This window comes from Urocitellus parryii, chromosome 8, assembly GCF_045843805.1.
Source record: "Urocitellus parryii isolate mUroPar1 chromosome 8, mUroPar1.hap1, whole genome shotgun sequence".
Classification (NCBI taxonomy): domain Eukaryota; kingdom Metazoa; phylum Chordata; class Mammalia; order Rodentia; family Sciuridae; genus Urocitellus; species Urocitellus parryii.
Window position 1 is genome coordinate 44,830,572 of NC_135538.1, and position 16,929 is coordinate 44,847,500.

Below are 16,929 nucleotides of genomic sequence, written 5' to 3' on the forward strand. Positions count from 1 at the left end.
GGCCTGAAACTCTCCAATCATACTTAAGAAATAAAAATAAATGTGACCTGAGAAGAAATAGGTATGGAAGGTTGCCAAGTAATTTCCCACAAGGGAGACTTTTTAAGAGGTTCCAATGAATATTATCTCACCAGACTTAGATAAGTAACAGTAGTATTTCCCCCACGACTCCCAAGGGAGTTATAATTCTGTATTTACATTTGCCAAGTGCTTTCTTATTCTATCAACCACTAACAGTCTTTCTTTTCAGTGATTCAGTCAAGATTATCCAGAGAATTAGGAAGTGAGCTGTATAAGCACAAAGTTCAGGCTTCTGCTCTGAGAAATTGTTTCACAATTCTAGTCTAAGTTTTTGATTGTCTATGGTAAACATTAAAGAAAATTTCAGGCTACGGGTTTAATTCCCAGTACAGTCAAAAAAAAAAAAAAGAAAAAGAAAATTCCAACTGTTTTGGTTTGGATGTGAGATGTCCCCAAAAAGTTCATGTAAGAAAGTTTAGAGGAGAAATTATTGGATTATGAGATCCTTAACCTAATCAGTGAATTAATCCCCTAGTAGGGATTAACTGAATGGTAACCAAAGGCAGGTAGGATATGGCTGGAAGAGGCAGGTCACTGGGGCATGCCTTTGGGATATATATTTGGTGAGCTGAGCTTAGTCTCTCTGCTTTCTGATCATCATGTGAACCACTTCCCTCTTCCACACTCCTCCACCATGATAGTCTTCCTCACCTTGAGTCTCAAGATATGAAGTCCCAGCTGTGTGTGAACTGAGACCTCTGAAATGGCGAGCTTCCAAATAAATTTTTCCTCCTCTGAAACTGATCTTGTCAGGTCTTCTAGTCACAGCAGTGAAAAAGCTGACTGAAACATCAATAAGGGCTGGGGAAAAGATGCTCAGAGTTTTCTCAGAACTGAGGAGGGAGATCTTTAGGTGACTCTAGGGTCTGACATTGGGAAATACCTGCTCTTCCAGATACCTACTCTTCCAGACTGTTTTTTGCTCTTGGAGAGGCTCATTTTATTTCATATCAAGTTCCATTTCTTTAAATTGCATCAATATTTTAAATCTTGCAATGCTGGTAATTGAGAATTTAGTCTGTAGTTATAAGAAGTTTCTAGAAAGAAAATAAGAACCCTCCTGTCCTGGGTTGGAAGAGGCAAAAATTGCTTTCTGGTCAGTGCTTACCCAAGCTATCATCCCAACCACCCTACAAAAACTCCAAACAAACAACCCCCCCCCCAATTTTTTTTTCTTTTGGCAAAAGTTATGAGATGAATACTTATTTTAATTGCTAAGGCCCAGACCATTGGTTAAGAGTTGCATTCAGCTGTCACGTGTAGATAAAGCTGTCAGGTTCATATATATCTCTTATTTCTTTTACCCCACTGAGCGCTCCAGGTGGAGAATGAAATATGGTGGGTAGATGGTTCTGGGAGAGAGTGAATCCTTGCAATACCCAACTGACCTCATTTCTCCAGTCTCTTAGAACTGAAATTGGAACTTAGACCTCTAGGGTTCCTACCTTCTAAAATGTAATATTCAAAACAAAAACATTTCTCACATCGACACGAGCCTTCTGTGGGTTGTGTGTGAGGACTATGTGGTGCATAGCAGCCTAATGAGGGGATAAGTCTGGCATTGGGAACCTCCTATGGCACCCCCACAAGGACTGATCACCTAATGCAGGTGAACTTCCCCCTCACAGAGATCCCATACAGAACCTGAGATGGGTGTGGCTTGTCAAGATGTCAATCAACCTGTTGACTGCAAGATACCAGGAAGCAAGACTCTGCCCTTGAAACCTTATCCCTGTATTTGATGTCCCCTGATATAAATAAAGCAAGCGTGGGCTCCATTTTGCTAGAGTATAGAAGCTCCATCTGTCTGATTGGCTTGCTCATCCTGCCCCCACTTTTGAAACTACTTTTTGTGTCCTGTGGTTTTCTTTTCTTTCTTTTTTTTCTTTTTTTAAGCTTTTCTCAGCCAGCCCATTCCACTGAGGGGAACCACATTTCTATTGCCTGTGCGGGCAGTGGGCGACATCACATGAAGTTCACTTTTTGGCATTATTTCTTTGGGGAAAAAAAAAGATTCTATATGGTGATATTTTTATGAGTGTTCTATTAGTACTATTAAAGACTCATTTCATTTTTATACTGACAGAAAAATATATAAATGATTGAATAAATAGATTGAATAATGTTTATGTTTCAAGAATTTACTGGAAAGCAAGATACATGCAGTGCTCGTCAAATTGCTTTTAACTGGCAGTTTGTTTGTATTCAAAATTGGGAGAACTTATAAAAATACCTTTCAATGAAAAAGCAAAACTTACAGAACCTGAAATATTGAGATCGTTAGTACTCTAATGATGCTCAATGGTGGCAACATTTTATTTCATTTCCAGGGTGTGCATATTAAAAAGTGGCAGACACTTCTGATTCTATTCACTCCTAATATTCATTTTTCTCCCTGCCACTATGACTTGAGGAAGATAATAAGGCCAGAAAGTGTTTTCTTTTTACCCTTGGCTTCCTGCCTTTTATCTCCTTAAATTATAGACTAAGATATAGAAAAATGATAGTAGAAGAAAAGGAAGTTGAATTATTGACTATATATTTTTACTCAAGAACTGCTGAAAGTGAGTTCTAAAAAACACTTGAATTTTTGTCATAGGGATTTTTAGAAGCCTCACTATACTTTTTTAATCATAATCCTGAGCCCTATTTTGGATATACTGCATGAATTATTTGAATTTCTGACATTTCTTTAAAGGTACATTTTCATTTCCCAAATAATTTCCCAGTATGGTTACAATCAAGCTATTAAAGTACGAGTAATCTAAATTTTACCTAAATTCTCAAACTATATACACTGTCAGTGGAACTACATTTTTGAAGTATAGTTCTTTCTACAGAGTTATATTACTAAAGGTCTTTATTATATATAGTAAGCTTTTTTTTTTTAAATTTCAGAACCTTCTGAAAGAAACCCTAGTTCCAATTATGAATAAGACTAGACTTAAAATTTACTCAATAGAATTTTTTTAAAGAAGGATGATACCCAAATTTCTGTAGGAATTAATTAATAATTAAGAGTAAGTTCAAAACTCAACTTCATACCAGAACTCATACTGGAAGCTGTTGCCTCTGTCATTTCACCATTGGCCCCCAGTGAAAATGATGGGGACAATTCAGCTTAATGTTGAAGTCAATCTGTGGCAGGGTTTTCATAGTAACATTACCCTTACTGCTCTTGAAGAACTTCCTGCATTTACTACATTGTGTTCAAATGCGATAATCACACATTTTTAGAAGCTGTATGATTAATATGATAGAAGATTTGTTTAAAAAAATATTCATAAGTCTAACTTCTAGCTGTTATGGGCCTAAGGTCTTATCAAGCCATTATGGGGGCCCAGCAGAGTAGCTGGTATGTGCTTGGAAAGCTATAAAGACCAGTACCTTGCTCAGACTTAACCCTCAGCCCTTGAGCAACACTGGGAAAGGGGGAGAAACTGGCTATGAGAGATTCTCTCTCATACACACAGGACTTCCTGGCCTCTTCTCTGTGTTTCATTCCTTCCCAAATCTTGAGGTGCCTGAATGAAAAGATGTTATGTCTCGAGAACATAGCACTGAATCAGCCTAGACAAAATTAATGTAATTACTATGTTGATTTCCAGATGTTAGCTTAATTCCAGCCTATTAAAACTCTAAAGATGAAGCTTAAAACAAGTAAACACTCCAAGGAAACACACAAATAAAGACATACCAGCAAATTTAGTGATAATGAGGCAATAGTAAAAATCTCCAGAGAGGGCATTTTATAAATTGATTTCCATCCTGAGGAATTTCAGTCAGAATTTCCTTAGGTCCTCTTCAGCCTTCCTTTCCAAAGAGCCTCCAGGCACCTAGATGCCCCAAGACTTTGGTCTCTTTCCATTTGTCCCTCTTCCTATTTGAGCCAACCCTTTCCTCATATGATCTATGACTTCCCCCTGGTTTCATTGCTGTGTCTCACTAGTTCTTACACCCCAGGGCTGGTTTCTTGTTCAAAGATTTTGAAATTCAAAACAAAGAAACGAATGAACAAACAAACTCACCTCTATTTTTGTTCAGAAAAATCTCCCATCTCTCCTGCGTCCTCCCCTGAACCTCACATGGGGAGGCAGCGTAGGCCCTACAGTCCCACAGCTTCACAAGCCAGGCCCATGATGTGTCTCTACTACTTCCTAAACCATATGCTTGAGCAGAATCCTGTGCCATCAAAGCTTTGGCTTTCTCATTTGTAAAATTTTGGATAATAATACTTATTTCTCGTACTGAAAGAATAAAAAGGGATTACCCACACAGTGTGGCTAGCACATTATGTAGATTATGATAACATAACTTTGGTTTTTTTTTCTACATTTAGTTTTCTAATGTCTTCTGGTTTCTACCTGTAACTGCTGAATATATTCTTTCTGGTTTTTAGAATGATTAATTTTTTCCCCCCTGGAGCAGATTCTTGTTAAGTCTCTGGGCTCCTGAAAGGTAAGATGGATGAGAACCCAAAGCTACCATCACCACCTCTGATAGTCCCTACTGTTTAGTTCTCAAATCATTAGAGAAGATGCGGTCACCACTCTCATGGAAATTTCCTTTTTCAATATTAGAGTATTGCAAAATTGTTCTTCATTTAGTCTTATTTTTCTAAATTATACTCCTTGCAATGGGCTAAATAATTAGTAGATTCTTTTAATATTGATTCAAGTTTGCATCAAGTGATTTTAACATTCAATCTTAGCTCTTAGTCCTCTCATCTTGATATGGCCAAGCTACACATTCCCACAGTCTCTCAGACATGCATTGCTAATTATATGCCTCCCCCATATCCTTACTTACTGGAGCCCTTTCCTGATTTGAAGCACCACTTGCAAAACAGCAGGGATAACTGTTAGGCATTGCATTTGTAACATTCAAAATTATTAGCTTCCAACATGCTGAGGAAACAGCTGAGATTCAATGTCTATAACTTTGGTAAGCAGAGGTTTTAGCTGACACTTTGTTCTTAAGCTAATTATGTCTACTGATGGTAAATTTTTAAAAAACAAACACTGAAAGCACTAATTTTTGAGAAGCAAGTGAAATTAGCTTCTCTAATACTTCAAACAAATCCAAAATTAATTCAGTATCAGCTTGTTCATTATTATTCTTCCTCTAAGATAAAACCAAGTACTAGCCAAAAAATTATAACTAAGCAATATTATTATAGATAAAAATCCAAATAAATGTAGAAATTAAATACTGAAAAATAGTTTCTACCAAAGTTTCAGAAACACTATTAGAACTGATGTATACAGTTATACATGTGTCCTAATGTATTTAATTATTTTTAAACCTATTAACGATTATTTTTCTATGCATATTTCATAGTTAATGGTTATTATTTGGGGGACGACATACTTCAGGATTTTCAATTCAACTGCTCTTTTTTTTCTTGCAATGGTTTCTTAAAAAAAAACCATTTTTTTCCTTGCATTGATTCTTAGAAGACTTGTTTTATTACTTTAATTATTTTTAGTGTAAAATAATTTACCAACTTGCCTGACCATTCGTGGTAGCTTTCTCTTCTTTATTCTCCCCTGTGTTATTACTAGAGTCGTATGTGTTTACTATTTATATCTTTCTTATGTCACTTTCCCAAAGAACATTTATTTGTCTGAATTGCTCTTAGCTATCTCAGGATTAGCATTATTTAGGAAATCTGAATGGGGCCTGATTCTGATTCTAGAGAAACACTAAGGTATAAGGAATGTTAATAGGAATTCAAATAGTGAGCAACTATACATTTCTGCCTATACTGCATTTGCTACTTCTTGCTGAATTCACACAAACTATGCTTCTTTGTGATTTATTCATTCATTTTGCTTGCAGTATTACTGCAAAATAGAAAAGTGAGATTTAGAGTTTTTGAATTATCTTATTGATGCCTTCATGACTAAAAGTTATTCAGCCATGGCTCACATTCTTCTAGGTAGATGCAAAAGCTATATTTCTGGAGATATAGGGAGCTTACCTTGTCTGACAGCTAGGGTGGTGGTATAGACCAAGAAGAGAAGGATGTAATTGAGGAAACTCTGGAAGACTGGTGTATTAGCATGGAAATCTTCTGACAGGTACTTGCTGGTCAGGCCAATTCCACAAATAAGAAGAGATAACACTTGACCCAGAGCCACGGAGATTAACATCTCCCTGAGAAAGAGATAAACACAACAAAATCAGCAAGAAGTTTGTTGCTGATAATAGCAGTTAAAATTTATGGGTTACTCATACCATGAACTGGATTAAGGGCAATAAATCTTAATTCTTTTAATCCTTGACACCAATCCTATGAGGAAGGTACAATTATCATTGAGATTTTACAGCAGTGGAAACCAAAACTTAAATAGACAAGGAATTTGTTCATAGTCATGTAAATAGGAAATGGCAAAATCAGATATGAGATCAAATCTCCTCACAGGAATCTAGATTCTAGCCACTGCACTCTGGCGACTATAGAGAAAAATGAACATCATATTTTGATGCCATCCATAATGTTAATAAGTGTTTAGTGACACTGAGAAAGAACCTCAACATTGACCAGGAGTGAACGCAGTCCAGCTTCATCCTCAGATTCATACACCATTTTTCCTTTATAGATCAAGGTTCTGGATCCAGAACACTTAGGTGAAACAGCTATATGAAACCCTAAAATTCCAGAAAGGCCATCTCCAGTTCATTCCTAAACTTTGGATCTTAATTTTTTCTAAGAAGCTTTAACACACATTAGGCCTCTGCTCCTCTCTGCTCACATCACAGTTGCCTTTCTATTAAAACTGTTATTCCTGAAGGAAATTCAACACCACAGTGGTATAATAAAACCTTTCAAATTATGCAAATATTTTCTGTGCCTTTTTCATAGGCTCTGCCCCTGTGGACCACTATAGTGGAGATGACAGGCAACAGTCAAAGTGTTCACTTTGCATGGAAATGAAATGCCCACCCAAGCTTTCTGATGATATACACATGCATTCTCCAACAGAAGAAAACTCCCTGGAAATACAAAGCAGACTTCTGTCCTCCCTGAAAGTTTCATCTGACTTTCCTGGTGTATTTGTACAAACAGAAATATAAAATAAGCAAGCACTAGTATTTCTAAACAAAATGGCCTTAGGCAGAAGATCGGTGGTTTTTAAAATTTTTTCCCTCATGGAGGATATAAATCCATTTTTTCTGGAAGGAAGAACACAGAGTCCTGAGCAGTACTTTGATTTTATTTTGATTTAAAACAGAAAAGCATCACTCATACTTTGTTCATTCCATTTGCTTCCATAGAGAGTAAAAATTATGGCAAGGTCCATGCACCTTGGAGGACACTTTTCTGAGGTGAATTTATTTCCAGGTGCTGGCTCTTGACCCCTAAATTCAAATTCCATAAAAGGGTTAAAGACATGGTTTTAAACATATTTCAAATACCCGTCTGCAGCTTTAAATCCTACAATTCTCTATAGAATGCAGTGTTCCACAGGGCCTATCGTACATGATCTGCAAAGCCAGCTGCCAACTTCCCTTTGTATTCATGCTGCTCCTTCCAAAATTTCTCCTTTTTGGAAGCCAAATGGGTCTTATGACTTGCTTTGACAATTAGAGGATAGGGGGGAGAATTCCATGTGACTTCTAAACCTAAGAATTAAGAAGCTCTGCAGTTTCCATGTTTTCCCTTCTTTGGAATTAGCTTCCAAGTAAAGAAGTCTGAGTAGACTATTGAAGACTGAGAGACCACAGGGAAATATAAGAGAAGCCCAGTTAGTATGGCTGCTTCAGTTGATGTGAAGAACATTAGGAGTGAGGATCTGGGATCTTCCTGCTCCAGTCAAGTCAAGCCATCCTGAGCCACAGGCCACAGAGATGAACCATCCCCAGAGATTGCTGCTCAGTTGGAGGATTGTGAGAAAGCATAAATGTTATATTATGGCATAGAGTTTTACAATAGTTATACAGCAACAGGTAACTGAAACAATGTTCTAAATCTTCTCCTCTGCTTCAACTACCTTTGGAGCTTTGCCTCTTTCTGCCCCCACCCCATATGATTCTTCCAAGAAGCCAGAGTTCCAGCCATTGGGAGCTATTTGCACTTCAACCAGTCATGGTCTTCTTTGGCTGCATTTTTTTGCATATGATATTATTTCCAGAATATTCATTTTACTTTTGCCAGTCTGACACCTATTCATCTTTTCAGGACTTGGCTCATCTGTCACCGTCTATGAGAAGACTTTTCTGCTCCCCTGGTAGGCATCTCCTTTACTAGTTCTATCTCATTGCATTGTAATTACTGCTTTTACATTTCTCTTGCCTTTGCCAGACAGTGATTCTTATACAAAGTTCTTCAACATATCTATTGACAGGCAATCTGGTTGGTTCAGAGGAAGTAGAAAATGGAAGGATTCAAAGACAGTGCCGAGATAGGTGTAGGCAACACGGAACAGTTTACAGAAAGGGTGATTAAAAAAAGGTAGAGAGAATCAACTCAAAGTTTCTTAAGACTGAGAGAAATAAAATATCCACTGACAAAAATCATGATAAGGTATTGATTTTAGTGGAAAGACAATAAATATTTTAGGTATGTTGATTCTGAGCTGCCAGATGATCTTCCAAATGATCCAGCAGTATAAGAAACATGGGATCATGGTTGGATAGGGAAGTCATTCAAGAGATAATATGCACATGTTATATTTACGGAAGTGATACCTAAAGTACTGAAAATGGAGAGTATCATCAAAGAACAGAGAGCCAGAGGAAATAAGATGACACTGGGAAAACCCTTGGGAGATTCTAAGAGTAGCGTTGGGCAAAGTGGAAGAAAAACGGCATCACTGGGGTCAGAAGTAGCTGGAAGGGCAGGGTAGTTCTTGGTGTTAAGAAAACCAAGGGCCAGACATTTGTGGAAGAAAATAGTTGTCATACTGAATGTTGCTTGGCGATTAGAGAGATTGAGGACTGGCAAGAGATGACTGGTAGTAACTGCCAACCTTTGTAATACTGATGTTATGGAAACCAAGAGACTAGAGACTTTCATGGAAGAGATTGTGAGAGGTGACTAAGTGGAGAGGAAGTGCTGAGAAATAAAAGGTGTTGACTTTGAAGAATTCAAATAATTTAAAGAGTTCTTTGAAGGAGTAGAATCCAGTTACCATGAAACATAATAGCCTTCATGATAGTTGACCCAAGAATGTTTAAAATGACTTAAACGTTAATTTACAATAGACTTGATTATACAATTATTCAGTTACTCTTGACTATTTGCCTAATAAGCTAGATCCTCAAGTGGAAGAGAAAATGGAGTGAGTGAGAGCTGGCATATAAGAGAATTGTTCTTGATGTCCCCTGGAGCAAACTCAGCTGGACTATGCTCCCTTGGGAGAAGTGGCAAAGGCCATAGCTAGATCGGTAGATCTGGTAGTTCTACAGCAATTCAAATTACAACCATAGTATTCAAAACCTGGACAGTATCCTAAGCCTTTCCTGAACAAAACCAAGCCAGAGAGAATTACAGATTACTTATGTGAAAGAGAAAAATTTTAGTCTAAGTTGTGTAGATGTGCCAACATACTAAGAAATAGCCTTCTGTATACCATATGCTATACATGTGAAGATGAGTTAGACACAATCCTTATCCTTGGGGAGTGATACATCCCAAAATTTGTAAGAGGGTTTCCAAATAACTTAGTAAAAAATGTGGGCCAGTGGAGGTGAAATAACAATGATAGTTGATGTTTAATAAGTTCCTATTATGTGCCAAACCCTGGGGTTAAATTTACTTATTACTTCATACTCAGAAAAATCTTGCAAGGCAGATATTATTATCATTCTATTTCATAGATAAGTAAATGATGCTCAGAGAGGTCACTGAGCTATACTCTACTTATACTGACCACATTGTGAAAAGTTTAGATGAGAAGTAGGTAATATGGTTCTATATCTTTGTACTGTGTTATACCATCATTATGTTGCCAAAAAATATTCTTTGTTCTCACAGAATGCACAGAGCTTCAAGCTAACCTAACTGGACAATTTCCAGAAATATTTTGGAGAAGGTAAAGACAAAAAAAAAAAAAGAAAGAAAGCTGGCCAGATGTTCTGATGAACACCACCCCCCCAAGATATCTATCATGTGCCCCTTTCAATAGGTCAACACAAGCCTATTCTTGTTTCTTTTGCCAAACAAAACAGCAGATATGATGTATTCAATTTCAATTTCTGCTTATAATTAGTGGCCACCTCATTCAGCTGCTGCTGGTGTGAATTGATAGAGAATGCAAATTATGGTTTCATCGGTCATGCTAATGAACGTGACGCGTAGAACAGGAAAGGATAGAAGGAACCTTTATCAGATTAGTTCATAAGTCCTTTCCTGACTGAAGGGAGCTAGATATCATACCTAATGTAACCTGTACATCTAGACTAGTTACTAGAGTCATAAAAATAAAATATATCAGTAAATGTATAAAAACATAATAAACCTAAATATGTAAATCTTGACCCTCTGTCAGCTATCCCCCTGCCTTGACATCTTGCCCCATCAAATTCTCTTTTGTCCTTTTATCTAGCACAGGGCAAATCCATATAATGGCACTTGCATAGAAGAGTTCTCCCTAATCTTTTTTTTTTTTCTGTGTCTCAATCTTTCTAGCACATTTATTTTATTCCTACCCCTCCTAACAGGTTTTCCCCTTAGGTAACCACTACAGTTGATCTGTGGTCCCCTTACCTAACTCCTCATCCATCTTGTCCAGAATGTCTCTGTTGACCACTGCCTGTTCCCCAAGGCTGAGTTCAGTGTCCTCATCTGTTACGTCTCTGTATCTACTTGCACTCACTCACCAGACCTTACAGCTCATGAATTCTTAAGAAGAAAAAGATGTGTTTTATTCATTTCCCTATTCGAAGACTTTTGAGAAATGTGAGACAGAAAAGAAATAAATGCTCAATAAACACAGATGAGTGATTGAATGGATGAATTTAAGACTGAACAAATATCAAAAAAAATGAAAATAGTAAAGTCTTGGGAGATTTGAAAGATGGCTGCTGATCTTATCTTGAAAAAACTACTAGTACTGAAAGACAAAAACAACCTTGTTTTCAGTGTATTCCATCTGCCAGTTAGACACTGAGATTAATAAGCTATTTTCTGGTGCATTTTTTGAACAAGACTGGTAAGGTGCTATCTTGCAAAAATGATGCTAAATATGGTGCAGGGTGAAATTTTGCACAGCAAGCTGTTGGTTATTCATGTAGTATATAGAACAGCACACCAGATGCATTCCAACGTAAGATACATAGTTCCTATAATTTTAGTAGCAGAAATGGAGAGGAGGTTATGATACACATTTTCGTCTTCTTTGTTTATGCATTTAAAAGGATATCTTATCCACTTTAAATTCAGAAGGCCTAGACAATGAAAAATGCATGAGTCTCAGGAAAAATAGTGCTGCTGGAAGCTGAATACCTTTTATAATAGAGCTCATATTCACAAAGACTGACATAACCATTATCACCAGCACTTTGTTCTGTTAAAGAAACAGACTTTACAATTTTGAGAAAAAAACTCGTGTTACAAATTAAATATTCAAAATAATAGGATTAGAAATAAAGCATAAATTATACCTGTTTTCTTCTCTTAGTTATAAGAATCTATTCGTTTCAACGTAGTGTTATATAATCATATTGCTCTGTAATTCTTGATCATGAGAGTGAAAAAAGTTATGTTATCATCTTGAAGTAGAGCAAATCAACATATCTTTGGAGGCATCTTCATTCTGTTAACAATTCTTAGGCAAGTCATGTCAGATCTGAGTCAGCACTGAATTCAGATATGCATTCACAAAGAACACCCCAGTGTACTGCAAGGGGGAAAACAATACTACTTGAATGCAGGAGAAACGTCCTGTACTATGTTCTTTGACAAGATTCTTGTTTGCAGAAGTTAGGCCCTTGACTTCTAGAAGCTGTTTGCTGAAAGGTTTTATTGCATTCAAGCATTAATTAGACTTCTATGTAAGAAGATTATTAGGTAAGAAGCAAATACATACCACCAGAGGCTTAACACTAATTGGGATTTCTTTCCCTCAGGTTCGGTACGGTACTCACAGAATTGAATCTATTCTTTGTGGCATCCATTTTCTTTTGCTTGAAACCAAGCCACAAGGAAATGGTCTCGAACACAACATTTCACTGGGTCTAGGAGGTAACATATGTAGGCGATATTTGAACTCCAGTGAGAGGGGATGAGTCAGAAATGCTCACAGAGGTTGTGTTTTATGTCCAGAGAAGTAGCAAAGAAAAATGAAAAGGCACTGAATGGGGCATTGGAAGCCCCTGGCCCTGTGAGTTCCACTAATTAAGCTCCATGATCTTAGGTGTCTCGCAAGGATTGGTATCTTTCATAGGCGTGGGTTCTTCATGTAAAATGAGAATTTTATGATGGACGAGTGTGCGTATGACATCCCTCACACTCCCCTCCAAATCTTTTTGGCCTCACCTATCTCTAGGGTCCCTGGCCACTTACTCCTGTTTCATTGATGGCTGTCATGACCATCTCTGCATAGAAACTGCATGTGGGTACAACTTAGTGGCCCTGTGCCTCAGACTATGATGTATATCTTGTACCTTCCACCAGAGGACTGCCCACTGAGGCTGAGGGCCAGACCTCACAGAGACCTGCTTGGTGTCTATTCATGAGCATTCAGAAAGTATGAGAATTATTGTACTTGAACAATAGGAAACTCTCGAAGAGCAATGGATTCTTTGTTCTTCCTCACCTCGGCAAGCTGTATTGACATAGTCATTTATACAGGCTCCCCGAGGATGGTCCTGCCTCTGAAGGCTCTCAGTGGTATACCCTGCCCTTGTATTGTCCCTCCCTCCTTCCTTTCCTCACTTCTGCTCCCTAGAATGGCACCCCTTAATAAAAGCTGCATGTGTCTCCATCTGCTTTCTGGGGGAAATAGTGAACTTTACATTTTCTTCCACTCCATAATTACACTGATATGTGCATGCCAATTCTTGAAATTTGTATCTTCAATCTCAACTATATTTGAAACAATTCTTTGGTAGTTGGGTTATCAGGAATGTCTACAAATTATGTGTAACTCTGTGGGTTTGAGGATTACCCACAGAGAAATAGGCCATTCAGTAGCATTTGCCATGGCCTGCTGGGTGCAGCTTAAGAGAAGAGATTGCATACCCTGCCTCCACGAAGCTCAGAGGGACAGGGAACAAAAATAAGTGAGACCATCTAAACAGAGAATGTAAAAATACTTATGTATTCAAGTAAATCTATATAAAGCTGCTAGAAGTTATTGGGACAATTTTAGTCTAAAATTGAACAAAGCAAATCTGTAATAGTTTCTTGGAGAACACAGCTTTGGGTGTCTCATTTTTAATTCATGGTAGAGATGTGGCTGGGCAGTGAGAGGTTGGCATACTATTGCAGGGAAGGGAATGCTATGTTGTGTCACAGCAGAGAGATGTGGAAACAGACTTGGTTATCAAGTAAGAAATCATAGATGAGATGGATATGGACAGGTAAGTGGCAGAGGATTTTAAAGAGCAAGGTAGAATTTTAATTCACTGGGCATTATTCTTTGGAATTTATGGACAAAGAAAATGAAATAAACACCAGTTATCATGTCCCAAAGTTCATTATGATTTTATTAAGGTTCAATAAGAGGCAAGACTGAAAAACCAGGTATCTCTCTGTGCAAGTGAGACTCCTCACCAATTGCCCTAACTCCATCACATATCACCTCTGGCAGAGATGCTGAAACATCTGTGCTTGTACCCCAGCATTGCAAAGCAGCAGAGTTCTAGTATTCCCAGTCTTTGGCATGGCTTTTTATGCATCTTTCAATGTTATTTGTTGACAGAAGAATGTGTTTATCATCTGTGTGTGTGTGTGTATTATAGCCATTATTACAGTGACAGAAAAGAGGAGTTTTTCCCCAACAGAATAAGGATATTGATAATTTATTCATAAGAAATACTAACTGAAGCTAATTAGACAATTATCATCACACTGAATAGAAAAATTTTAAAATAATAAAATAACACCCCCAAACTGGAATTTACATTTATGTTATGGCTGGTTTATTTTAAAGTTTCTTGCTGACACTATGGAACATCTTAAGCTACACTGTATATTTGAAGTGCAGTCCATCTGTAATAAAAATGTAAGTGAAACCATGTTTACAGTTGACTTGTTGGCAATCACAAATCCTACTTAATATTTTTGTTACACATTGAGAATTTACATTTGTTTGTTTTACTTTGTAATGTGACCGATGAAGAAAAGTCATATTAGTAAGAAATGTTAGAAATGCTTCAATTGAACAATTTGCTGTTGTTGCTTTTGTTTAGTTTTTAGTACTAGGGTTTTAACCCAAAGGCACTTAACCACTGAGCAACATCCCCAATCCTTTTAAAAAATGTTTTATTTTAAGATAGGTTCTTGCTAAGTTGCTCAGGGCCTCACTAAATTGCTGAGGCTGGCTTTGAACTTGTGATCCCCCTGCCTGGGCCTCCTAAGCTGTTAGGATTACAGGCATGAATTACCATACCCAGTTCAATTTGTTGTTTTTCTAATTTACTTATGGTACATTTTAGTATTATCTTTGGCTCTCAGCTTCTGTGTAGGAATCATTTTAAAGCCAACTGTTCTGATTGTAAAGTTTATTTGGTGAAATGACATAATTGCCAATCCTTTTAACCAGGCCCATGTGAGCTATTTCTGATAGCAGAACATCCTCTTTGTGTTGAAGAATCTCTCTACCTTAAGAGACAGCCATTTATAGAAGCTAATCACAAAAAGAACACATATCGTATGACTCCCTTAATATGAAATGTTTAGAACAGGCCAATCTACAAAGATAGGAGGCAGATGGCTGGTGGCTTAGGGCTGGGGGGTGGGATAGCTATTACAGGATGATAGCTAACAGATGTAGTATTCCTTTCAAGGTAATGGAAATATTCTAAAATTTACTATGGTGTGAGTTGCACATGTCTGTATAAATACTAATACTAAATACTAATATGCTCAAAACTACCAAATTGCATATTTTAAGTAGATGAATCAATTGTACAGCAAGGTAAGAATTGTATCTCATTAAAGCTGTTATTAGAAAGAAAAAGAATGGAGAGAGGAAATAAAATTTTAAAAAGAAAAAATAAACAGTCATTTAAAAATAAAAAGAAGATAGATTCAGGCATCCAACTTACAAATGAAATAACTGCGTCAGTCATTGATATATTGAAACTCAGCCAAACCTAATTACTTTCTTCTTATTTTCTCATGTAAAATAGTTTCTTCTTTTTACATATACAGCAATGATAGTACTTTACTCTCAGATCCTACAGGATCATCATCTTGTATTCCCCTAGGAATGTGTACTCCCACTTTGGAGACAACTGACATGAAGGTAAGCTTTTTAATCATTTTCTTGAAAGGCACGAAACTTTGCCATCTTTGTCCAAAGAACCAACATGGTGTAGTAAGATGAGAGCACATTTTGAAACTGAACAGATCTGCATTCAGATCCTGCCTCTGCTGCTGAGACTCATTTTCCTCATTGATAAATTGGGGATAGTAACATACATCTCAGAAGGCTGTCATGAGGATTAAATAAGACAGTGTAAATAAACTGCCTCCTATAATATCTAATTTATGATGCAAACTTAGAATAAGAGCTCTTATAACTTAGTACACTTGGAAGTACCAATACCCTTTGATTAGTTAAATCTATAAGATTGTGCTGTGATACATTTAGAAGAAAACATATGTGTACATTTATTATCTCTATATGTGTGTTTGTGTGAATGTATGTGTATACACACACATATATACCCTCAGGTTTATTGTTTCACTGAATAATAAATTATCTCCCCATTAGGAAAGTTTAAAGGATTCCTGCCCTTTGGAAATTGAGGAAGGAAAGCAAAAATTAAATGAGGCATATTTAAGGAGTTTTACATGACATGATTATTATAAAACTAAAAGAGTTTAGGTTTAAATAGGAACTTCTGACTCCAGTTCTCACTCTTGCTAACATCTTCTGGAGAGCAGAGCAGTGGTGGCAACCTTTATAGGATGACTGTGATGCTATTTTCTTTCTTTGTGCATTTTAAATGACTTTGACATTTTTCATTACGAAATGCTTTTAGCTTTGCATTTTGGATTATGTTAGTGGACCCTGAGGCCAAATGATAAACATTTAACTTTGAAATCTATTGAATAAATAAAAACAAAGAAAGTATCAAGTCAATTGGTGACTCACTTTCTTTTAAAAAAAGAACCCACGTCAAATTTCATTATTTTATTACATATTTACCATTTTTTTATGTACGATGTGTAGTATATGTGAAGTAGAGAAAATTAGATTCCACTGAGTGTTGAACTTCTCCATACACAATTAAAACCTGTTTGAAAAATGTATAATCAACTGAGATCATCAATTATGCCTTTTACTTGGAAGAACATGCAGGGAATTAGGATAAATAAGTAGAAAAGCCATGCTCCATTTTAGAAGACAAATATATCAGGCTTTTGCTTTCAAGCACTAAAAGGATTCTCTAAGTAGATTCATTTTTTTCCTACTTGCTTTGCATCAAAGGATGATTCCAATTGCCCTATTCCAAGGACATGACAATAAAGGACTAATTTTATCTAACAGATGCCCTTGAAAACATCTCAATATTACATCAAAATCCAATTTTTGCAATATGGGCTATGTAAATTTCTTTTAAAATTTTTTAATTAATTTATTTTAATTAGCTATATATGCCACCAGAATGCATTTTGATTCATTCATTGTACATAATTGGAGCACAACTTCACATTTCTATGGTTGT

The 16,929-nt window shown here is 36.7% G+C and overlaps 1 protein-coding gene across 1 annotated transcript in view; it reads right to left on the bottom strand.

The window, feature by feature from the left end:
* The window catches only part of Slc35f1 (solute carrier family 35 member F1), a 382,601-nt gene that overhangs the window by 152,135 nt on the left and 213,537 nt on the right, over positions 1–16,929 (bottom strand). The window contains exon 2 of the mRNA XM_026394096.2: positions 6,065–6,240. Within this exon, the coding sequence (XP_026249881.1) occupies positions 6,065–6,240 (176 nt within the window). The remainder of the gene's footprint in view (positions 1–6,064; positions 6,241–16,929) is intronic.